General features: G+C 52.3%; 2 protein-coding genes across 14 annotated transcripts; one reads left to right on the plus strand and one right to left on the minus strand.

Moving 5' to 3' along the window:
- Positions 1–708: 708 nt before the first annotated feature.
- ELOB (elongin B) lies at positions 709–5332 on the plus strand. The gene is made up of 4 exons (XM_004270278.4): positions 709–854; positions 970–1104; positions 2443–2548; positions 5170–5332. The coding sequence occupies exons 1-4, from the start codon at positions 732–734 to the stop codon at positions 5280–5282; spliced, it is 477 nt and encodes a 158-aa protein (XP_004270326.2). The 5' UTR covers positions 709–731; the 3' UTR covers positions 5283–5332.
- SRRM2 (serine/arginine repetitive matrix 2) lies at positions 4954–24193 on the minus strand. Of its 13 annotated transcripts, none has more exons than XM_033429057.2 (15): positions 23974–24193; positions 20493–20766; positions 19491–19598; positions 19151–19315; positions 18897–18974; positions 18393–18452; positions 18277–18309; positions 18007–18057; positions 17751–17843; positions 16894–17092; positions 8915–15591; positions 7886–8170; positions 6700–6813; positions 6450–6560; positions 4954–6355 (listed from the first exon to the last, which is right to left on the minus strand). In XM_033429057.2, exons 2-15 carry the CDS (start codon positions 20732–20734, stop codon positions 6346–6348), a joined length of 8226 nt encoding a protein of 2741 aa, XP_033284948.1. In that variant the 5' UTR covers positions 20735–20766; positions 23974–24193; the 3' UTR covers positions 4954–6345. The 13 variants fall into 13 exon arrangements, 7 of the variants coding, with proteins under 7 accessions (XP_033284948.1, XP_033284947.1, XP_004270508.1 ...); XM_033429056.2 differs by having other exon boundaries at positions 6450–6557; positions 18393–18455; XM_004270460.4 differs by having other exon boundaries at positions 18393–18455.
- Positions 24194–24219: the final 26 nt, after the last annotated feature.

The following is a 24219-nucleotide window of genomic DNA, read 5'->3' on the forward strand; positions in this document are numbered from 1 at the left end:
TGGTTAAGAATCCACCTTCCAACGCAGGGGGGCAGGGGGTTGGATCCCTAGTCAGGGGAATTAAGTTTCCACGTGGTTAGCAGTATGCCCCCCCCCAAAAAAGTTAGTTACAATATAGCTTTGCTAAAGTGACAAGAAAAGGGGCTTCCTGCTGAGGGCAGTTTCCTGCAAAGAGCTGCTTACACACTCCCTAACCCCAAAAGCAGCTTCCAAGGATTCTTACAGGCCCTAAAGCCTCGGTAAACTGGTTTAAATAATCCTTACAGCAAGGCTAGGGCAGGGACATGGGGCTGTTTCCTGATACGGCGGCCGAAAGATCCAGAATTTAACACCTCCTCAAAACACCCGCCAGGAAGACCCATAATCATGAGTCAGACTCCCAAACCTGGCAGCCCAGGTCTCGCTGAGATGTGAATGTCTTGCCGCCCTGATGACCGAGACACATCATTCATTCACTCTCATTAGGCTGTGAGGCACCCTACGCTTGAAGTTAGTCCCCACAAGGCTGACATTCCCCACAAGGACGGGAGTCCCCTAGACTGCATCAACATGGGGAACTCGCTTTGCCACACCCAAGATGGCGCCACCGCGCCCTGCGTCCCTCCCGCGCTCGGTCCCTGTCGGCCTCCCACTACCTCCGCCACTCCACCAACCGGCCCCGCCCCGCGCCACGGCGCCCAGTCCGCAGTCGGAGGCTCGGCCGTAGCGCGCCCCTTTACGGATTACTTAAAATGGCGGTCATGGGGCGGGGCCGCCAGGCGCGGGGTACGCTGGGAACAGCGCGCGGGCTGCCGGGAACGGGGCGGAGCGCGGCCGCGCCGGCGCGTCGAGGGGGAGAGGCAGCCGCCGCGATGGTGAGAGGGCGCTGGGGGAGGGGCGCTTGGCCGGGGCCGGGGCCGGGGGCGGCAAGGGCGGTGGGCCGTGCGTGGGGGCCCGGGCTCCGCGCTCACCCCGGCCCGCCGCCCCCAGGACGTGTTCCTCATGATCCGGCGCCACAAGACCACCATCTTCACGGACGCCAAGGAGTCGAGCACTGTGTTCGAGCTAAAGCGCATCGTCGAGGGCATCCTCAAGCGGCCGCCGGACGAGCAGCGGCTGTACAAGGTGCGGTCCCGTCGGTTCCGGGCGGCCGGGAGCTGGGGGAGCGTGCTGCTCGGAACCGCCGCCCGAGCCTGGCCGTGGGCGCAAGGCGGCCCAGTCGTTGATGTAAACATCAGCGACCGGTTGCCGCGGGCCGGAACTCCGCCGCGTGGGGCCGTTGCTCGAACTCGGGGAGATGAAGCCCCGATAGCGGTCGCTACACCGGGGGTCTCCGTTCGGATGGCTTGAAAGTCGCGCGCCAAGCCCTATGCTGAGCGCCGAGGGCCAGCGTCGCATCTGATCCCTACAGCGGTCCCACCCGCGACGTGCTGGCCCTTGATTTCCCTGCTCTGCGGTTAAGGAAACAGGCTCGGAGGTGGCCACTTAACGAGGCCAAGGTTGTTGGCAGAGTCAGGATTTGAACCCCGATGCTCAATCGTGTGCAGGACTCTCACACGCCCCCCGCCCCAGACACGCCTTAATACAAAGAAATGGAGAAATGGAGGGTGTTGAGATGAGTCAGGTCCCACCAGTTCTTCACCCAACAACTGTTTATTACTCCCCAACTTACTGCTGATGTTCTAAAAGCCCCCGCCCCTTTCCCCCTTACAAGCCAATTGCAATTATCCAGCAAGGATGTCGTGGGATTTGGGGTTTTCATTGGGGAGTCCTGTTTGTTGGCCCCTCATTTCAAGTTTCTGGCAGCATGAGGTCCCTCACCTAAGTTCCTTGATCTGATTCTGGGTGGAAACTGGGAAACTGATCTTTTGCTGCAGGCTGAGCCTTCACCCCCTTTGTCTCTAAAGGCCTTTTCTTCTTGTTACCTGCTGGGGCTTCTATAATAAGGACCTTTCCTACTGCCTGAGCTTGTTTCACTTGCTGTGCTCTGTGCTTTCTGTAGGTCCTTTGCTCATTGAAGCCTCTGGCTGCCCTATGAGTTGGGAATTCCAATAACTCCCGTTTTACAGATAAGGAAACTTCACATCAAACTTGCACATCTTGTGCAAGGTGGTAGAGCTGGGATTCAACCAGGTCTGCCTGTGGCCAGATGGGGGTCACTGACACTTGAAATTAGATTCACCTGGAGTTGCAGGGGGGGTGTAGATTGAAGTTAGATTAGATTCACCCGGAGTTGCAGGAGTGTAGCTTCCAGACCCCTACCCTACCCTGGGAGGTTCTGATTTGGAAAGTCTTGGGTGTAGTCCTGGAAACTGTTTGATATACTCTGGGGTGGTTCTGGGCCCTACTCGGGGCTGTTTCTTTTCCGTCTTCTGACTTTCAGTGTAGTTGCTGACCAGAGAAGTCTTTGGGACTTGCCCCTCCTGGGGCCTCTTCTGAGACCCTGCCTGCCTCTCTCCTCAGGACGACCAGCTTCTGGACGACGGAAAGACATTGGGCGAGTGTGGCTTCACCAGCCAGACAGCACGGCCTCAGGCCCCAGCCACTGTGGGGCTAGCCTTCAGGGCAGGTGAGAGGGACAGCGACAGGGTGGAAATGGCCAAAGAAAGGGGTGGTCAGGGAGCCTGCAGTTGTTCCTCCTGGACCATGTCTCCCAGTTCACCAAATGCCGGCAATATCCTATAATAGTGTGTTTGCTTCCCCCATTAAAAACAATGAGAAGCACATGAGATACTTGTAGAAATTGAAGCCCATTTCATGGAGGATTCAAAGATTCTTAGTCACAGTACTAGCTTACAGTTACAGGGAACTTACTGAGCACCTGGCCCTGCACTCTGCATTTTATTTCTGTTGTCCCATCTAATCCTCTTGATAGCCCTGAGGGGTAAGCACTGCCATCCCCATTTGGGAGACATGGGCGCCGAGGCTTGCTGGCAGTCATGTGGGAGGCCACAGTTCAGCTGCCGGCTGCCAGGACCTTGTCTGAGCTGGGCACCATGCCAGCCAGTGTCTCCGTGGTACATCGCTTACTCCCCCAGCATCTCTGTACAGGCCAGAGTTGTATTGTGATCATTTTAAGGATGAGTAAACTAAGCCTGGGGAGGTTAGATCAGGTTCAGCCCTTTCTTGCCCCAGAGCCTGTACTCTCCTTAACCACATTCCACCGTGACCAAAGTTCAGAAACCTGAGGGGTGGGGGTGGTTTATGTTGCTCCTTTTGCCAAGAAAAAGATTTAAATTTTATCCTTTGTCTCTGGAAATTTAAACAGGAGTTATAGGGTGTTTTCACAGCTGTAGACAGACCCAGGGGCTGTGTGAATGGCTGGGTAAATCTGGATGAAGTTACAGGGAGTTATTTTTCTAGCTTCTTGTAAGAAAATGTAGCAAGGGCTCAGGAGGGAGCATATAGCCTTAGCTGCACTTCTCAGTTTCATAAGGATAAACTATGTGAGGCCTCAGCAGCTGTGTCTTCGGGCAGCTACTTCACGCCCCGCCCCTCCCAGACTGGAGTTTGTCTCCATAAAGGAGTATGACACTGGGACCAGCCTCACAGCAAAGCAATGTGAGCCCCCGTGCACCCCAGGCCCTGCAAGCGCTCAGGAAAAAGCAGTTTTACGGGCCTTTGTGTGGGTTCCCTCAACTCTCACAGTGACAGTGAGGCAGGTGAGGGGCTGGTGCAGACTTTGTACAGGGTGGGTACTATACAGGGCTGTTCTCTGAGGCAGGTAAGGGAGGGCTGAAAGCACATCTGTTCTTCCTAAGCCAGGGCCAGGCTGCATTCTTCCAGAAAAAGTATCTCTTCCTCTAATTTGAACAGAGGCACCCTATAGACTTGCAGCTACTCAACCATCTTGCAGGTGAAAAAAATCACAGCACAGTGAGGTGATTTTTTTCTCCCCATGACCCCCACTTATGGCATAGATTGTGGACCCTTGGTGGCATCACCTCAGGTGTGTCATTGCTGTTTTGATAGGGGCTGTGGTGTGGACTGCAGTCTGTCTGCTTCCACTTGCAAAAACGCACTTCTGGGTGGGTAGTTTCCTTGTGCAGAGACGGGTCTCTCCCCACCCCCCAAAGTGGTTTGCTTGGTTAGGGAGATATGATAGTGTCTGGTGTTAAATAGCATCTTCCAGACTTTATTTCCAAAGAATGGAGAGAGGTGATGAAGGCAAGAATTGTCACTCAGATTTGTGGCTTGGAAGATGAATTTGTTATTAAGCTGGGCCATGTGTCTTCACCTCAGCGCTGTTGACATTTGGGGCTGGATGATTCTGGGTGCGGTTGTCTTGTGCATTGCAGGATGTTTAACATCTCTGGCTTTTACGAAAGATGGCCTCTCCCCACTAGAGGCCAGTTGCAGCCCCTCAACCCCCAAAGTTAAAACTTGTCAGACCTGACCGACTTCCCCTGGGGAGCCTAATTGGTTGAGATCCCTGAGCCAGGTGGAGAGAAGTTTCCCATGTAGAAGAAAAAGTTTTCATTTATCTGTGTAGTAACAGCAGGAATAACAGGGAAAATCTTCCTGGGGCTGCTGTTCTAGTAGGAAAGCAGCTGGTCAAGAGAAACGGCATTCGCGCTAGCGATTAAGTGTTCCCAGTATAATGCACAGGGCATTGGGCATGTAGAGTGGGTGGTTGTACAGGGTGGTTGGGGAACGCTTCTCTGAAGAGGTGTTTTTTTTTTTTTTGGTTAAACTTTTTTAAAAAAAATTTATTTTTTTGTCTGTGTTGGGTCTTTGTTTCTGTGCAACGGCTTCCTCTAGTTGCAGCGAGCGGGGGCCACTCTTCATCGCGGTGTGCGGGCCTCTCACTGTCGTGGCCTTGAAGAGGTGATATTTGATTGCCCCTGGGTGCCTTTCTTAGGCAGCCAGCCATTCTAAGTGTCAAGCTAGGGAGTGGCAAATGCAGAGACCTTGAGGCAAGAAAGAGGTTGATGTGGGAACATGGGGACCACAAGGAGACATGTGGAGAGACATAATGACATGATGATTTTATTCAAAGTATGATGAGAAGCAAGAGAAGGGAACAAGGTGATGGGGGAGATTGTAGGTGGATGCAATCCCAGAGGCTGAGGGATGCAGAGGGTGAGGAAAAGGGCCCTAGCATGGCCAGGCTGGGGGAGGGGAGCAGGATCAGGTTGGTTCTGTAAGTGTGGGAGACTCACTTTGCAGTGGCCACCCCCTCTCCACCAGATGAGGCCTTTGAGGCCCTGCGCATCGAGCCCTTCTCCAGCCCACCCGAGCTGCCGGATGTGATGAAGCCACAGGACTCAGGAAGCAGCGCCAATGAACAAGCTGTGCAGTGAGAGGTCCCCCAACCGCCCTACCCCCCCAATAAAAGAGATTTGGGTGTCCACCTGGTTGCTGCTTCTTTCTACACACCTTCTCCTGACTCAGGCATCACCTCACTGGTGCTCCCCGCCTTGCCCCACCCTCAGCCTCTTCCAGGCCAGCCTGCTGCATCCCAAGCTCTCTGAGTCCAGCTACCAACCCCCAGCCCAGCCTACCCCTCAAAAGGCCATAATGGGGAGAGGAACCCAGGGCCCCCAGGCCAGCCTTCTGCTCAGCCTGGGGATAAAAGGTTTAGAGGCTTTTGTTTCTTCAGAGTGGCCAGCCCCCTCCTAGCATGAGCATGCTGGCTCCCAGCTGGAACGAGCGTGTTGGTTTGAGTGGGTTCTGTGGGGGATCCACAGCCTAGAGCCACCCCATAAGGCTCCTCCAAGGTATGCCCCTTGCAAGAGGGATGCAGCCACAGAATAAGGGCAGCTCCTCTCCTAACTCTCCCCACCCATAATAAACAATCTATAGACCCAATTCCTGCATTTCTCGTTTTTATTTGACAGAAAAAGTTGCTCTTGCTGTACAGATTTTAAAAAACCAAAATGCCTTTAAGAAACGTGAAGAAAAGTTGGGGGGGAGGGGGCCACAACCTCACTGGGAGGCCAAGAGGAGCCAACTAATCAACTGCCCCTTTTTTCCAGGTATACCTCACACAGGTCTGCAAGTACCAAACCATCATCCCCCCCAAGAACTCGGGGCTAAAAGGGGGACAGTGCCTCCCAGATCCTTTCTGAGTCAAGACCTGGGAGTCCCAAACTGTATCCTCCCCTCCCGCAACTCCCATTCTCATTCCCACCCACCCCAAACCCCCCAAAACATGTGAACCAGGAAAAACTCACAGAGATTAACATTTCACAGAACAAAGAAAAAAAAAAAGAGGGAGGGAAAGAAGGGAGCCCTCCCCCAGGATGCTGCCAGGGTTGGTGGGGAGGGCAGACAAAGACCTCCTCCCACGGCTCTGTTGGGGAGAAAGGGGGCACGTCCTGTGGCTCCAGAACTTGGGGTATGGTGGAATTCCCCAAAAAAGATTCACGGAGACCTGAAATGGAAGAGAATAATCAATGCAGAGGCCCCAGCCAGCCCTAGAGCTCTCAGAAGTGAGCCCAGCCCTAGAGTGTGACAAAGACACATACCTGGAGGAACGGTGCCGCACGGAGCGAGGGCTGGGCGTTTCCCTCCTGCGCTTGTGGCCCGGGGAGTGGCTGTCCCCACGCTGGCTTCTCCGGGAACCCCGTTCACTGCTGCTACAATGAAGGACAGACATGAGACCACACACAGGACACCACCAACCCTTGGTACCTTGGAGCCTTAGAACTTATTTTGCAGAAATCAGTGGCAGCCAGACTGGGCTGCTGGCAGGACAGCACACACTGGCAACCCTACCTCTGCTGGTCCCGCGGTGAGGGCTGGGGTGAGGGGCGGCGGCGCTCCGCAGGCGAGTAGCTGAGGGACCGGGAGTCCCGGAGGGAGTCTATTGGCTTCCGGGGGCTGCGGGACCTGGGGATCAGAGTAGGTCCCCATAGTGCCACACTCTTTCAAACCCACAAGCCAGCACTCAGGACCACCCCCACCCCACCCCAGGTCCTGACCACCAAACCTCATACCACGCAGGGCCAACCTCAGACCCACCTTCATCCGCTCACTCACCCATCCGCCCGCACACCATCCACCGAGTACCCCAACAGGCGGGGCACGGGGTGCAGCGGGGGAGGCAAAGATAAAGACAGTCCCTGCCCTTGGAGGGGCTCAGTCTGATGGTGAAGGAAGGCCAAGGGAGGCTCGCTTGGCCCCACGTGTGGGAAGCAGCCCCGCAGGACCGATGTACATGGGGTCTGGGGACCCAGGGGAGGGAGACATGGGGCAGGGCAGGGAAGGGGCAGGGTAGTCTTCTTGAAGGTGCTGTTTGAGCGGAGTCTTGCAGAACGAGGAGTTCACCAGGCGGACAAGGGAATTCCAGGCAGGAGGAACAGCATGTCCAAAGGCATGGGGTTCTCCTTAGACTGCAAGGCGCTGCTGAGTGTGGCTGGAGCACAGGGCATGTGTGGGGGCGGGCAGGAGAGGAGAACACAGGGCAGGCAAGGCCAGTTGGTGAAGAGCCTCACACGCCATTCCCGCAGAGGTGGGGCTTTATCCTGCAGGCCACAGGGCGTCCCGGAAGGATTTGTGAAGGGAGTAACCAGATGTGCGTTTTAGAAAGATCCCTCTGGCTACGTGTGGAAGAGAATGGCGTGGAGGCAGGGAGACAGGGAAGAGGCTGTGGATAGAGTCGGGAGAAGATGACGGTGGCCAGACCCTGGCAGTAGCAAAGGGGAGACTTAAAAGCTAGAATCCCTGGAACCTGGGACCACGCTGCATGTCAGGGGCAGGGAGAGGAAGGAACCTAGGACTCCCCAATTCTGGCTTGAGCACCCACTTGGATGACAGCCCTCTGCCAGAACAGGGCACAACAGAGTAAGCAGGGAGAGGAGAGCCCCACTCCTACTGTACAAGCAGACACCACAGTCCAGCAGGGATCTCACAACCCAGGGTCACACCCCACCCCTTCCTTCTCAAGCAAGGCAGCACTCACCTCCGCTCGCCAGGGGGTGGCTTCTTGGGGCTTGCAGGTTTGGGCAAGGCCTGAGGGCCAGGCTTAGCAGGGGAGGGGGAGGAAGAAGTAGAGGAAGAAGAGGAAGACGAAGAGGAGGAGGAGGAGGAGGAGGAGGAGGAAGAGGAGGAAGAAGAGGACGATGAAGAGGAGGAGCTGCTGCTGGAACTGGAGCTGCTAGAACGCCTCTTCCGCTTGGCTGGGGTCGGTTCCTGAGGACGGCCCTCTCGAACAGCCTCCTTTGGGGCTGGGGCGGGGCTGGGGACCCTGTGGGAGAAGAGGGCGTCACAAGGAGACAAGCTGCCCCAGCCCCAACCCTACCTTCCTTGGCCTGGAGGAATGGCAGTGGGGGAGGGGTGCCTGAGAAACGCCCGGAGCTCTCCAAACCGAGAGCCAGTGAGTGCATTCTCTGGAGAGCAGTGGCCCCAACTGACCCAACCTCTGCTAACACAAGCAACAGGCTGGGGCCCGCAGCAAAAGGGATCAAGGTTAAACCTCAAGAATGTCCCTGATGGAGGAATAAGGTCCCTGGGCTCAGGTGTGGAAGCCAGGCTGGGTGGTCTCCGTCCTCTCCGTCCTCAGAGAGGAGAGCCACAGCATGGGGAAGCCTCTGTGTGTGTGGGTTGGCTGGGGGAGGGGCCGTCCTGCCTGGAGGCAGGGAGAGGGATAGGATGACCTCTGAAGATCCTTCCAGCCCAGGGAGTTCCTCTTGAGGTCTAACTGCCATCCCTCCTGCTGTAAAATTAAGTCCATTTCCTCTAGTTCTGTCCTCTGTAGAGACGGAAAACTTATCATTATCCTCTAGAGAATTAACCTTCGGAGACTTTTACCTGTCCCATTCCTCCCCCCGTTAACCCCCACCCCGGCATTCTCTTCTACCCCCAGCTTAAGGATCATGGTCCCCATACCTCCTCAGAGAGCCAAGAACCTCTGGATAGGGCTTCTCCCTCCCCACCCCCACCAACCATCCCCAAAACCTTCCCCGTAGAAGAGTTCTAAAAGTCCTCTCACCTCTTCAGTACTACCTCAGGTTGAGTGGGAAGGCTAGAGCCCTCCGAGTCGCTAGAACTGGAGCCAGAGGAGGAGGAGGACGACGACGATGACGATGACGATGAAGAGGAGGAGCTAGAGGAGGACGAGGAGGACGAACTCCGACGCTCCTTTGCTGGCTGCAGGGCAGCCAAAGCAGAAGGCTGCTGGGCCTCCATAGAGGCAGTTGGTTCCCCACCCTCTGGGTGGAACACCCCAGGGACGGGGCCAGAGAGCATGCCATCGTGGTCACCAGCAGAGGATGTGGTCTTTGCCACCGTTCCAGAGGAAAGGGACTGAGACCCTGCTACAGGGGTGGTCTGGGCAAGCAAAGATCGGGACTGGTCAGAAAAAGCAGATGGCACAGGGGACCTAGGCCGATCCTGAGCTGGAGGAAGAACTGACTGTGAGGAAGCCTGTACCATTCTAGAGGCAGGAGAGGGAGCCCGCTCAGATGTCATTCTAGACTGGCTTGGGGCAGATGGTGGGGTTCTGGAGCCTGGGCCTCCTGGTGGGGTTCTGGACCTGGCTCGGTCAAGGAGTGGTGGTGAGGTTCTGCCACTAACGCGCTCATAGGCAGAGAGGGGAACCCTAGGGCTGGTGAGGTTTGCACCAGACAAGGCTGGAGCCATTCTAGCACTAGTGAGATTTGCAGGGGCCAAGGCTGGAGGGGTTCTTGAGCTGGCAATATTCACAGGAGCTGTGGCATGTGTAGATCTAGGACCCACCAGGTTTGCAGGGGCTGGAGCCTGCGGTGTTCTGGAGCTGGACGGATAGTTTGCAGCAGTTGGGGCTGTGCCAGAACCCGTGAGACTCAAAGCTGCCAAAGCAGCTGGGGTTCTGGCTCCTGCCAGGTTCACAGCTGGTGCTGTGGGGGTACGAGGGTCAGCAAGGTTCACGGCCGAAGGTGCCACTGCTGTTCTGGGGCTGGCCAAGTTCATGGCTGCTGCTGCAGCTGGCGTTCTTGAGTCAGCCAGGTTTACTGCTGTTGGGATGGCAGGTGCCCTGGCGCTGGCCAGGTTCATGGCTGCTGCAGAGGCTGCAGGAATCCTGCTGGCAAGGCTGGCAGCTGGGGCTGTTCTGAGACTCATGAGAGGCACTGGAGCTGGAACCTGGGACATTCTTGCAGCAAGGCCAGCTGCAGACATGGACGGAGGAGGCCGAGCGGTGCCAAGACTGATAGCCGTCAGGGCAAGTGCAATTCTAGACTGAGCATGGTTTTCTGGCACAGACGTTCTCGGGTGATCAGGAATTCGGGGACCTGGACCATCCATCATGGAACCACCAGCTTGCTGCAGGACAGACATGGGTGTTCTAGAGCTGCCAAGGGGCTCAAGCATTCCAGGTGATCTACAGCGGTCAAGAGGAGTTGGTGACATGCTAGGACGACTGAAGCAGCTCATTCTGGAGCTATTGAGCGCTACTGGAGGTGTCCGAGAACCAGAATGATTTCTTGTTGCTGGAGGAGTAGCAGAACGTGAACGATCAGAACTGCTTCCGGATGCAGAACGCCTGCGAATAGCTGGAGGAGATCTTGTTAAGGACCGTTTGCCCCGAGTTGTTCGTGGAGTACGGGACCTAGAACGGCGGCGAATAGCAAGTGGTGAGCGACTTCGAGAACGCTTACGTGCTAACAATGGGGTTCGAGACCTAGAGCGGCGCCGAAGAGCTAGAGGAGTTCGGGACCTAGATCGGCGGCGTGTCACTGGAGAGGTTCGAGAGCGAGACCTCCTTCGAGTTACCGGAGATGTGCGAGATCTTGACCTCCTTCGGGTGACCGGGGATGTTCTGGATCTTGATCTTCTGCGAGTGATAGGGGAGGTTCTGCTTCGAGATCGCCTTCTGGTTACTGGTGGGGTCCTAGATCTGGACCTTCTCCGAGTCACTGGTGGAGTCCTAGAACGGGAGCGTCGGCGAGTCGGTGTTCTGGACCTTGAACGACGGCGGGTTACTGGTGGTGTTCTGGACCTAGATCGCCTTCGACTCACTGGGGAAGCTCTTGATCGAGATCTTCGTCTAGTCACCGATGTCCTGGACCTTGATCGCCTCCGGCTGACTGGTGAAGTTCGAGACCTGGACCTCCGTCGGCTAACCAGGGGTGTTCTGGACCTGGATCGCCGGTGAGTGGCTGGAGAGGCCCGAGACCTGGAGCGTTTCCATGGGGCTGGTGATGTGCGTGAGCGGGAACGCTTCCGACTGGTTGGGGGTGTCCGAGAGCGGCCTCTTCGGCGTCTAGAGGAGGTTCTGGAACTCTCCTGCCGGGCAGGAGACCTTGAATGGTAACCGGAGCCTCCCCTGCGACGCCGAGTAACCCGAGACCTTGACCGGCTCCGCTGTCTTCTCCGAGAAGTTGACTGAGAAGATCCAGACCTATCTCGACGACGGGTTGTTCTGGTTTTCTCCCTCCTCGAGCGGGAACGGGACCTCTGCAGCCCACGAGGCTTTGGTGAAGGAGAACGGCCTCTCCTTGAAGTTGTCTTAGTGCGTGGAGATGAAGCTGAACGCCGCCGGCGTGAGGATCTTGACTTTTCGGCTGGCTCTGGGGAAGACACTGAGGGACTTCTTCTGCGTCTTGGGGGAGTTCTAGAGCGGGTCTCTGGTGAGGATGATGCAGAACGGCTTCTACGGGAGAGCCTGGCCTTCCTAGTCAGCTCAGGAGATGATCGAGAGCTGCGACGGCGAGGGGGAGTACGAGACTTGGTCTTGGGCTCTGGTGATGACCTAGAACTTCTTCTAGTAGTTCTGGATTTGGGTGGGTGTTCTGGAGAGGACTCAGAACTGCTGCTTCCTTCAGGCGAAGGGCCTCTGCCTTTGCTTGATGAACCTGATCTGCTTCGTCTTGGAAGGACCCGAGGGACAGGAGCCTTGGGTTCAGGAGAGGAATCAGAACCACTCTGTGCCCTGGGTACTGCTCTTGGCTTATCTTTAACTTCAGGGGATGAGCCAGACCTACTACGCCGAGGAGAAGGCCGGGATTTGCTGTCGACCTCTGGAGATGATCCAGAGTGACTCCTTTGTCTAAGTGGCATTCGTGTCTTAGCTTTAGAATCTGGAGAAGAGTCTGACTCACTTCTCTCCTGAGGCGATGAACTGGGTTTCCCATCAAGTTCTTGAGAAGATCCAGACCGACGTCTCTGCCCGAGAGGAGTACTAGTCACAGTCTTCTGTTCAACTGATGACTCTGACCCACTTCTTTCTCTCTGGGGGGTAAGACACTTATTGTTGAGCTCCGGGGATGATGGAGAATGACTCCTTGGCCTAGGAGTCTGAGGCAAAGCTTTTGCTTCTGGAGAGGAATCACATTCACTCCTTCCCCTGGATGGTGTTCTAGGTATATCTCTCATTCCAGGAGACGACCCAGATAGGCTGTGCCTTGAGGGAGTCCCAGACCCATCTCTAAGTCCTGGGGAAGACCCAGACCTGCTTCTCCTTGAGGGGGTTCTGGGTAAACCATCCTTCATTTCAGAAGATGCAGAACTACTTCTTTCCCTTGAGGGTGTTCTAGGTATAGCATCAAGTACTGGCGAAGAGACACTCTGATTTGAAGACATTCCTGCTTTTTCCACCGCATCTGGGGATAACTCAGAACTGCTGTGTCTGGAGGACCTTGTTGATTGTTCTTTCACATCTAGAGATGGATCTGTCTCCAGCTGATTAGGAAAAGGTCCATTCAAATCTTTAACCTCAGGAGAAAATCCAGTATTCATTTCTGCAAGAGAGCCAGAGTTTCTAAATTCTAAAGGTGATCCAAAGCTATTCTCTCTGGGAGGAGAGTCAGACAGTTCTTTATGTTCTGGAGAAAAGTGTGGCCCGCTCCAAGCTGAGGCCACTGCAGGGACTTCTTCCAAAGAAGCCTGTGACTGGCTTTGGTCAAGAGTCAAAGACATGGCAGATCTTTCTTCTATTTCAGGAGATGATTCAAAGTTACTTCCAGCCATTTCTTTAAGTTCTGGAGACAAATGGGGCAGGACCTGGTTTAAGGATTCTTCAGATTTCTCTACCACCTCCATTAATTCCTCATCTTGGCTTGGCTTAGTTAATGCACTACTTCGGTCTTTTGTATCTGGAGATGACTCAACACCACCTCTTTCCCTTGATGGAGTTCTAGGGGTGTCTCTGAGTACTGGTGAAGACTCAGGCCTATCCTGCACAGGAGGACTCAATTTGTCTCTTGGTCTTGGAGATGATGCAGTAACATCCTCCTGAAGGAGTAAGCTCGTTTTTTCTTTTGATTCAGAAGGCTCCAATCTACTCTGCCCTAGAAGAGATTTAGAGTCCACTGCAGGATATAGGGAAGAGTCAGACTGGGACCCGCTCTGCTCAGGAGACATTCCAGATTTCAGCCTAGGACCTTCTGACAATTCACTTCTATCTTGTCTTGTTGGAGATCTGGGTGCCAGCTCAGTGATTGGAGATGAGGACCTGGACTGGCCACCCTTAGGAGGTGTCTGAGATTTGGTCTGCAGATATGGAGATTCAGAATGACTCTGTCTCATTTCTGGACTTGAAGTACCAGATGTGGAGTCTGGTGAAGTTGGAGATTGTCCTTTCTGTTGCAGAGCTGAGGGTGGTGTGCAGGACTTTACTCCTGGACACAGAGAGAAAGATCCAGAGCAACTCTGTGCTGATGTATCTTTATACTTCTCTTGGGAACATGGTGACTTTGATCCAGGAAGATTATGCCCTGGTGGAGTTTGGGGCTTTGCTTTGGGGCATGGCGAAGTAGACCCTGAGTGACTCTGTCTTGGTGGTGTTCCAGGTTTCACTTTGGTATCTGGAGAGGAGGATCTAGAATGGCTGTGTCTTTGCAACGATCTAGATTCTGTCTTGGAGCATGGAGACTCTGATCTGCTTTGCCTTGAAGGTGTTTTAGATGTCACTCTACTAGGACTTGGAGAAGAGAAGCCAGAATGGCTTTGGATTGGTGACGTTACTGCTTTCATTTTGGGTTGTGGAGATGATGACCCAGATCGGCTCCGTCTTGGAGGTGTGCTAGATTTCACTCTAGAAGGAGAAGACCCAGAGCAGCTATGTCTCGAAGGGGTCCTAGACTTCACCTCAGGGTCAGGTGATGATTCAGAACGGCTCTGTCTTTGTGGTGTTGCAGATTGTTCATTTACCTGGGGACTTGTTACAGACTCTTGCCTTGGCGTTCCAGATTTCACGTTAGGTTGAGGAGATGAACTGGAATGACTTTGTCTTGATGGCGTTTTAGATTTCTGATTAGGAGGCGGAGAAGAACCAGAGCGACTTCGCCTTAGTGGTGTTCTAGATTTAGCTTTAGGTTGGGATGATCCGGAGCGACTGCGCCTTGGTGGTGTCTGAGACTTTTGTTTAGGGCGTGGAGAGGACCCTGAAAGGCTTCGCCTCAAAGACAGGCGGGATTTTACTTTGGACCTTGGTGAAGAGAGAGACCTGCTCCGCCTCGAAGAAACTCGAGATTTCTTCATTTCTGGGCTTGAGTTGGACCTGCTCCTTCTCTGTGATGCTCTGGATTTGTTCTTCCGCTCTGATGAGGAGCCAGACCTGCCCCTTCTTTGTGGTGTTCTAGAGTGAGATCTTCCCCGTCTAACTTGACTTCTACTACGGGATCTTCCTCGTCTTGCTGGTGTCCTAGACTGAGATCTCCCTCTCCTGGTTGGTGTTCTAGAGCGTGACCGGCCACTTCGTCTAGCTGGGGTTCTGGAGCGCGACCGCCCACGCCTGGCTGGGGTTCTGGAGCGTGACCGCCCACGCCTGGCTGGGGTCCTAGAGCGTGACCTGCCACTTCTCCTGGCTAGCGATCTACTACGAGACCTCCGTCGTACTGGTGATCGGGTCCTAGATCTGCGCCTAGCAGGTGTTCTAGACCGAGACCTGCCCCTCCGGGCTGGTGTTCTAGACCGAGACCTGCGCCTAGTGGGTGTTCTAGATCGTGACCTCCGCCTGGCAGGTGTCCTAGACCGAGATCTGCCTCTCCGGGTGGGTGTTCTAGAACGAGATCTGCCCCTAGTTGCAGGGGATCTAGAGTGTGACCTGCCTCGTCTTGCTGACCTAGACCTGCCTCTTCTCTGTGTATTTCTGCTCCTGGACCAGCCTGGTCGCTGAGGAGACCTAGAGCGGCCACGTCGCTGGGGGCTCCTAGATCGTCCCCACCTCTGTGCAGACCGGGACCTACGCCACTGAGGTGACCGGGACCGAGAATGACCTCTCTTGGTAGGGGTTCGAGACCGAGACCGCCCCCTCTTAGTGGTAGGACTACGGGACCTCCCCACTCTATGAGAAGGAGTATGAGAATGTGACTTATCCCGTTTTGTTCGGCCATGTGAGCGACTCTTGGATGCAGGAGAAGAAGAAATATCTCGGCGGGACCCAGGAGCTGGTGTAGGTTTAGGACTTTCAGGGGAAGAGCTGGCATGCCGAGAAACTTTGGTAGGTTGAGGAGAGGGCGGGCAGCTCTCTGAAGAAGATTGGGGAGGTTTCTCAGGAGACTTAGGTGGTGAATGGCCCTGGGCTGGAGAAGCCTCAGAAGGGGGGTTCACTGGCTCCTGACTTAAGGGGGTTGTTGCAAGGGGTTGTGGGGAGCCGCCATATTGCTCAGCAAGGAGCAGAGTGGGAGCAGGTAGTTCTGGCCCTGTGCTGCTCCTTTCCGGAGAGGGGCTAGGTTGAACTGCAGATTTCTAAGAGTGGAAAAAAGAGTAAGGATACGGGTATGTAAGCACCAAAACTTCCTATCACCTGTAAGATCCCAACACCCTTTCCTATGAAACTTTTCCTCTATGCACCCCATTATACCAACTGGTCCTTTTCCTCACCACAGGCAGTCACATTCATTCAATAACAAGAGATCACATAATATAAAACACAGTGAGAAATGTACGAAAACAGAATCTACAATCTTGAGTCTTCTATCCAGAGAAAAAACATAATGCAAACTAATATACTATATTTCACAACAGACAACCATTACAAAATGCTGAGTGCAAAAAAGAAGGTATTTTTAAATGGAAAGATAAAGCAGTTTCCCAAAATGATTGACTTCACTCTTAAAAAATATCTGTATTAAAATAAAAGGAAAAAAAACAAAGATTTGAGTACGTGACTTATGTGAGTAAGAAAGACCAGAATGAAGTACAGGGAAATACAGAAAGAGACCAAGTTATAAAAGCTTTAAATATTAAAGTCAAGAGCAATAAGAAGTAAATTAAATTTCTGAGATGATCCAACTTGCAGTTTGGAAAAACAACTCTGGGTAACATGGAAAACAGACAGGAGAGCTACAAATTTAGCAAAAAGCAATTTAAATTATACTGTGACTGTTGAAGTAAGAAAACATGATTAGAACTTGAATTTTTTTTTTCCTTTGCGGTACACAGGCCTCTCACTGTTGTGGTCTCTCCTGTTGCGGAGCACAGGCTCCGGACGCACAGGCTCAGCGGCCATGGCTCACGAGCCTAGCCGCTCCGCAGCATGTGGGATCTTCCCGGACCGGGGCGCGAACCCATGTCCCTTGCATCGGCAGGCGGACTCTCAACTACTGCGCCACCAGGGAAGCCCTAGAGCTTGAATTTTAATAGCAAGTATAAAACAACAGGTACTGAATAGATCTTTCCAAAGTTGTGTTTTCAGACTGCAAGCAGCAACCCAGTGTGTTGCAAAGTTTTAATGAGCCACAACCAGCATTTAATGAAACTGATACTAGAGACACTATAAGTAGTAAAGTTAGGTGTAGTTCAAAAAAATTTTTTTGTTCCAGTTCTATCAACTTGTAAGTACAAAGAAGACAGTGATGTAAAACTAACACCCAGTAAAGTTTGAAAGCCACAATTCTAAAGGATTTGCAAATGAAAAAGAGAACTTTATGAATAACTGAGAGGAATGCAAAAAACAAAACCGGACCTTACTTCTCCCTTAACTTCACACACCTATCCTGAATCCACAGCCCTGCAAACCAAAGAATATCCATTAACTCAGGAACATACCTCCTTCTTGTCTTTATCTTTGTTTTCATAAGGGCTGCTAGGCTGCTTTGTAGAAGGCTCCGGGCTACTAGGCTGCCCTATGTTGGTGATACCTGGTTCCCTGGATGGTACATCTCCCTCCCCTCGACGCCCCGAAGCAGGGGAAGGACTTCGCCCAGTCAAGGTAGTTGTATGGGTTTTAGCTGCAGCACTTCGAGACCTAAGGGAGGTAATTGAGGATGGGAAAAGAGGAAGAAAATCAGTTCAGGGGAGAACAGAAAACCCCCTCCCCAGCACCCATCCACCTTTCTTCAATATAACCCTCTTCCAAAGAACCTTCTCTTACTCACAGGATTCAAGTAACTCATATTGAAATTCAAGTCCAGTTCACTTTGCTCCTTCTCTTCTCAACATCAGTCCCCAAAAATGTTCTCCCTCTACCCCTTTATATTTACCTCCCCCAAACCTCCCAAAACCCTCCACCCAGTCCATTCCCTACCCGCTTCATTCACAACTCACCTCTGAGCCCACCTCCTTCAGGAAGCCTTCCCCGATTAAGGAAGCCAGGGTAAGGATTCCTTCCTCCCCCAGACACCACGAACAAACCACCACCCTCCCTATTCTGGCAGTCCATATATATCAGAACAAAACAAAATCACAAACAAAAGAAAACAAAAAACAAAAAACAAAAAAAAAAGAGAAGGGGAAATGTATATGTCTGTCCATCCTGTTGCTTTAGCCTGTCAGCTCCTAGAGGGCAGGGACCGTGTCTTCCGAATGGTCTGTGCAGCGCCTAGCACACCGTGGGCGCTCAATAAATATTAAATTGATTAACCCACAAGTCCCTCTCCCTCCCTTCCTCCTGGACCACCCCTTACCGACTGCGGGAAGTATCTGAAGAGGAAGCAGAGTCTGCAGAAGTTGAACGGTGCACCCGTCGGCTCTTGGGGGCTGGTGTTGTACTTCGAGACCTGAAGGAAGACCACCACCACAGCTCAGGGTGCTGTCACACCTGCACTGGGTTCCCCTTATCCACCCTTCAACCTTTTACCAGTCAGGGACGTGACTAATTCTGCCCTATCCCCAGGTGGCACTCATCTACTCACTAAGCAAATTCCCCTCTAATTCACTCACCGCTTCCTCTTCTTGTCCTTAGATTTACGTTTGCTCTTTGGAGTAGGAGACCTGAGAAATAAGGCAAAATTATTTAAAATAAAAATCATTTTTAAAAAAAGAAATAAAATGAAAAGTAAAATGGAAAGAACTGAGTTACTGACAGTAGGAGATCAAGGAACTGAGCTTTACCCCAAGAAAAAAAAAACCCTAAAGAGCCAGCAAGGCCATCAAGCAATGGCTCACTGCTCCATGTGCCACTATGTTCCCAATGCCACAAAGAGCTCTTACCTATGCTTCCTTTTCTTGGATTCAGATTCTGACCTGTTGGTAAAAAGTAAGTAAAATTATTATTTTTTACCTAGGCCTGGACTCACCAAACCTCTCCAATTGTTCCCAGCTCATACCTGTGCTTCTTCTTCTTAGAGCTCTTCTTCCTCTCTCGTCGAGGAGAGCTGCTCTCTGACCTGCTAAATGTGGGTTCAGAAACAGGTCATTCAGCCTGCCTCCTTCTCTGGCCCACCCACTTATAATCCATCCCCAAAAAAGCTTTTAAAGCACAGAACAACTCCAATAGCACCAATGTGCCGATCTAAGCCCAGAACTTATTTACTCTCCAAGAGGCGTAGATACCTATTATATAGCAACAAACCCCAAAATGGAAAAAACAACATAACTCCAAAATGCTGCTGATCAGTTTTGCAAAGGTACAGAATCAACCCTTCCCCACTGAAGCAGCACACATTATTTCTTCTACCAGGTGAGACCTGAATGGTAACTCCCTCTTCCCTGACTTTTCTGACAACTCTCTCCTACTTCCTAGAAATAAGAATACTCTATTTCCAGAGAGAGAGAAAAAACATGACAGGTTTGGTCCTCTGGCTACTAGAATAGCTTTCCAACTAACTTACCGTCCTCTATCTTTCTTCTTTTTCTTCTTCTTTTGCTTTGGGGTTGGTGAGCGAGAACTGCTAGACTCCCGGACAAGGCTGAGGAAAGATGAAAAACGGCAGAGATGGGTGCTAAGACAAACTTTCTTAGACATTTCAACTTCAGAAAAACAAAATCTCAAGAATTTGAAAAGACATAGTCCACACACAAAAAATGGAGCAGAGTGCTTAGAATTAGGAAGAGAAACTGACACTGGCTTCTTGGTCTTGTGTACCTGTAAGGTTTGGGTGGCTCAGGAACTGGTTGTTTAGCTTCCCGAGCACGACGCTGAGGATCAAAAGAGCTGCCATCCACATAGGAATCACTGATGCCAAAGGCAGCTCGGAGTCTCTCGTTCTTCTTCTCATTCAATTCTGCCAACTGGTGAGTCTCAGTTACCCTAGAGGAGAAAAGGTCAAAGGTCTAAAGGAGATAGAGAACAAAATGCAGAGTCATATTCACACAAACAGCCATGAGAAAATGAAGACAAGAGCAGGGAGAAAGTCCAAACTAAACAGAGAGAACAACAAAAGCAGAATAAAGTCCAGAGAAAATCGAGAGAGGGAAACACTCACGCTGGCCTCTGCCCTGGGGTCTCCTCCTTGCCCCCAGGGTTCACATCCTTCTCCAGCAACATGAGTCGAAAGGTCGCCACTTTTTCCTGAATTTGCTGTTCCTCGTACCTGGAGAACAAAAGCCTTCAGGGTTAGAGGTTGACTAGACACTCTCCCCAGTCCCAGGTTTACAGTTCCCTCGTTCCCAGCAGGATCCCTTCCCTTTCCATGCACACATACAATTTTTCACTCACTGTCACCCAAAGGGCCCTTCTATTAAATCCTGCTCTTTTCCTGTCATCTTTCTTCCCTCCACTGACTACACCCTCTAGAACAGTGGATTTTAAACATGCTACACTCCAGGGGCCAAGAGAGGAAAGTTAAGCAGGCAGAGTTCCAGGTGTTCCTCCCCAAATCCAATCAACAAGAACAAGTCTTTCATTTCCTGGGATTCCAAAGGAACATGCATTATATGAAACGGGCGCCACTGCTTAAGTTTGAAAACCACTGCTCTAAAAGGTTTTCTACCTTAATAGGTTCCTTTTCCAAAATCTCAATTCCCTATCCAACCCATGATCCCTTTTATCCGGGTATTATTCCAATTCCTGTTTTCCTGCCTTTGCTACTGTCCAAGCCCTCAATCCTTAAATCCATTTATCTTCCTTTTCTCTACCAATGACAACACATATCAGCTTACCTAGCTAGCTCTTGTCTCTTCCCTGGTCTGCTTCCCCACCTCTCCCTTAAAGCACATATTTGCTTCTCAATGGCCCCCCTCTTTCCCCATGTGCCTCCATCTAAATACCTCATAAAAGGCTCCCTTTTATATCCCAGACACAGGTTCCTCATCTCTCACTTTGAACTGTCCCTTAACTCCTTTCAATCCGCTAGCTCCTTTACCTCCTCCCCTCCTACAAGTCCTCTCCAGGCCTCTTTCAACCAGCCCTAAGCTCCCTACATCCCACCTAACTCCCCCAGCTCTGCACTCACTCAGTGCTTGGCTCTCCCCCAGCCCTCCCTCACCCCTGCTCTTCCATCATCTCCTCCAGCTCGAGGCATCGCAGCTCCACGCGCCGCTTGCGCTCGTGGTCCAGGATGTCAGGATTAGGCCGCTTCACCAGGGCAGCCTCCAGGCGCCGCAGTTCCTCCTCTCCCTTGTAGTCAGGCCGCTCACCGCGGCGGCCCCGCACCAGGGACAGGTTGCGCTGGACGTAGCCGTTGGTGCCGCTGCCCCGGGGCGTCGGCAGCCCGATCCCGTTGTACATGGCCCCGTGCCCGGGGTGGGGCACCACCGCTCCTGAAGGGGAGCGGGGAGACACGGGTCAGGCCCCTGGCCCCAAACTAGCCACTTACCACCACCCAAATCCCTGCTCTTCTTCAACCCTACTTCAACATGTCTCTCCACACTAAACCTCCTTTAGCTGCATAATCCTCCTGGTCTCCTAAAAAAACCTGTTCTTCATCCTTCCAGCACTGCTTTCTTTCCACCAAATCATAGCCCAGCTCTTACAGCCTTTCCCCACAATGTGCAAGAGCCACTCTTGTTTTCACCTAGCTTTCCTGTTTCCACCCAAAACAAAGATCCCATTTCTCCCAAATTTCTCCACACACTCTCTTTATTCTCCTTTAGCCCCAATATACACAACTGGTATCTTCACCAACTACTCTAATTCCTAACCCTGGCAACTGACTGAGGCCTCCAAACAGGGCACAACAAACACCAAACGAAGATCTGTGGCACCCAAAGGCCTGCAGTCCAAGTCTAGACTCTTCAAGAACTGACCTAAGCATTTCAGGCTACCCTGAAGATAGCCAGAAATTATGAATACAATCTGACTGAACAGCCCCTAGATATCCAAAAGGTGGCCCAGGCTAAAGGCCAGCATGCACATCAGAAACACATGAACTTTGGATATGTAATCCTCTTATACTTCACCTCTTAAGTAAGGGGCCATTTCCAATCAACTATCCTGACTAATAACATATTCCTTCAATTTCCTTCCCAATAGGATTTCTCACATGGTTTGTGGCTCACCGAACTCTCACTAGCTCCTGTAAAATATTACATTTTCAACTCAATGCTCTAAATACACCAAACAAGCCTCCTCTGTTCCAACTGTCCCCATACCTTCTCTACATTCCTTCCCCTGCACTTACAAAACCCCCACTCTTCATACCTCACTTTCATTAACGTCAAACTGTCAACTTTCCCTAACAGTCCCGTTATCTCATTTCCTAGTTTTTCTCTTCCAGGCCGTCCTTAACCCTCTCATTATCACGTGCCTCCTACCAGGTTCTATCCTCTCAATCTGTCCCAACCCCAGCATGACTCTGAAGAGCCCTCTAACCCTAGTTTTACTGATTAGATTTCTTGGCTACGTACACTCTATTCCTTTCTCCAGCTACATGTACTCTGTTTTTTTCTCCAACTCATCCTGTCCGAGATAGTTTCACATGGGGAAATGTGTGAGGGAAAATGATCCCAGGAAAGAACCCAAGGAACAAAGTGGAGAGATTAGTGAAAGTAAAGGGGAAAAACATAGAACTGGATAAAAGAAAAGGCTTCATTTTAAAAATTCTGAAAGAAACATCATACAAATACCTGGAAGAATGTACTAAAGCCCCCCCCCCACCCCATACAGGGAGATGCTGAATGAAAGGGAGCTAGGACAACTCTAGAACAGTTTGGAGCCCCTTACCCCCCAACTCTAAGGCTGGGTCCCTGCCCAATCCCAGTTGCAGACTCTAGACATCTGAAAGCAAAACAAAACGAAATAACAATACTGGGTTAAAGGAGTGACAAATGATACTAAATCTATGAAAGGCAAGTGGAACTGTGCAAAGAAATGAAAAATTTCTTTACAGCACAAGAAATTTTCCAACCCTCACTTTTATTTTCTCAAATTTTCTCCTCCCTATTCTAAACCTAGGCCTTCTTTGGCTCTCTATACCCTACCCAGTTTCTGCTTCCCTTGCAGAACGCTTCTGACCTGCAATCAATTCTTCAGCTTAACCATTCACCCACACTTCCATACCACCTCACACAATAATCCTCCCACTCCCTGGAAAAGGATAACCAGCAGCTGCTAAGCAAAGGATATTAAATCACAACAGACTGGAGAACTTTTACGGAATGAGCCAAAAAGGAAAGAAAAAAAAACCCCAAACAAACAGAAATACCACAGCATCTAAGACAGTGCTCAAAACACTAAAAGGATGGATGGACCAAAAAGTGTATTAACAACACAAACACAAATCACCAAAACCTAAATAAGGACACTTAAACTGGGGTCCAGGACTGTGGGTATGCAAAAATCACCCAACCTAAAAGCTGACAGTAAAAGCTGCCAAAAAAAAAAGACAAAAAGGCGTTTTTTTCTGTTGGAAAATTATCACGATGCCCAACTAACCAGGCAGAAGGGGGTCTTGAAATTCAGTATTATGGTATTCAAGAAAAAAACGCACCAAAAACGGAGGAGAGTGTGCAAGAAAATGGACAAAAGTAATAAGCACAACCAGCTCAGCACTGGGGCACTGTAGTAGCTGAGTAGACACTATGAAACCCCAGAAGCTAAAATACTAGCTCAGGAAGAGACCTAGACTCACACTCAAGAGGAAACACAACTCTTCAATTTTTGACCCAGAAGATATCTTAGAAAAGCGTCCGAGTGAAAACCAAGGCCTAGAAAAGTTGTGTGCGAAATAGTGACAAAAGTCCAGCGTTTTCTCAAGGAAGGGCTGGCAGCCTCCTCCCCAGCCGTAACACAACTTTGGGGGAGACGATGAAAAAGTGCAAGAAAGGAAGGAGTATGTGATCTGCCTTTACATACCTAAACCAAATACGTAAATTTTTTTTAAAACGTTTAGAACCCTTCTCTTCCTAATACCTCATGACACACAGTAATGAATCCAAACTGCCTAACTCTCCCGGACATCTAGTTCAAGGCCTTCTCTGCACTGGCTGAGCGGCCAAGGCCTATTTTCAGCCTTGAGAAATGGGGGAGGGGGCTGCGCGGCGCCCCATAGTATGGGAGGCTCCGGGCCCGACCCTAGGCCCCCGGGAGGGACGGGTAGGCCGGACGCCGGAGAAGCGCGGGGGAAAGGAGCCGGCAGCGGGCCCCGGACGCCGCAGCCCCCTCCTCGCCGAGAAAATGTCGGCAAAGACAGCTGCAGGAGGGCCTCCTCGCCGCACGCGTCAGGGAGGCGAGAAGCCGAGTCGCGCGCTCCCCCCTCGAGAGCGCGCGCGAGCCCGAGTGCAGTCGGCGGCGCGAGCCCGAGTGCAGTCGGCGGCGCGCGCCGTTGCCATGGGGGAGGGAAGAATAAAAGCCCGCGCGCAACAGGAACCGCGAGAAGGGGGGAGGGGAGGCAGACCAGCAAGGACGTCCGCGCGCGAGCTAGGGGCGGCGAGCGCGCGTGCGCGCGGCGGCCTGAGCCGTTCTCCGCGCGCTTTAGCCTTGCGCCGGGGCCGCCGCCCCTCCCCCACCCGGCTCGCGCGCTCTCTCACCCGCCGCCGCCGCCTCCGCCCGCCGCCTCCGAGGGGGAGAGGTGCTGCCGCTGCCGCTGCCGCTGCTCGAGCTCCTGAGTCCCTCGGGGCCTGGAGCCGCCGCCTTGCCTCGCCGGCCCGCCCGCCTCAGCCAACACCGCCGACTCCTCGCTTCCTCCGGGGCCGCAGCGGACTCCGACTGCGCCACTCGCACCCCGCCTGGGCCGCGCTGCACGTCAGCACGACCAATTATGTGCGTCAGCACGC

This window comes from Orcinus orca, chromosome 16, assembly GCF_937001465.1.
Source record: "Orcinus orca chromosome 16, mOrcOrc1.1, whole genome shotgun sequence".
Lineage (NCBI taxonomy): Eukaryota > Metazoa > Chordata > Mammalia > Artiodactyla > Delphinidae > Orcinus > Orcinus orca.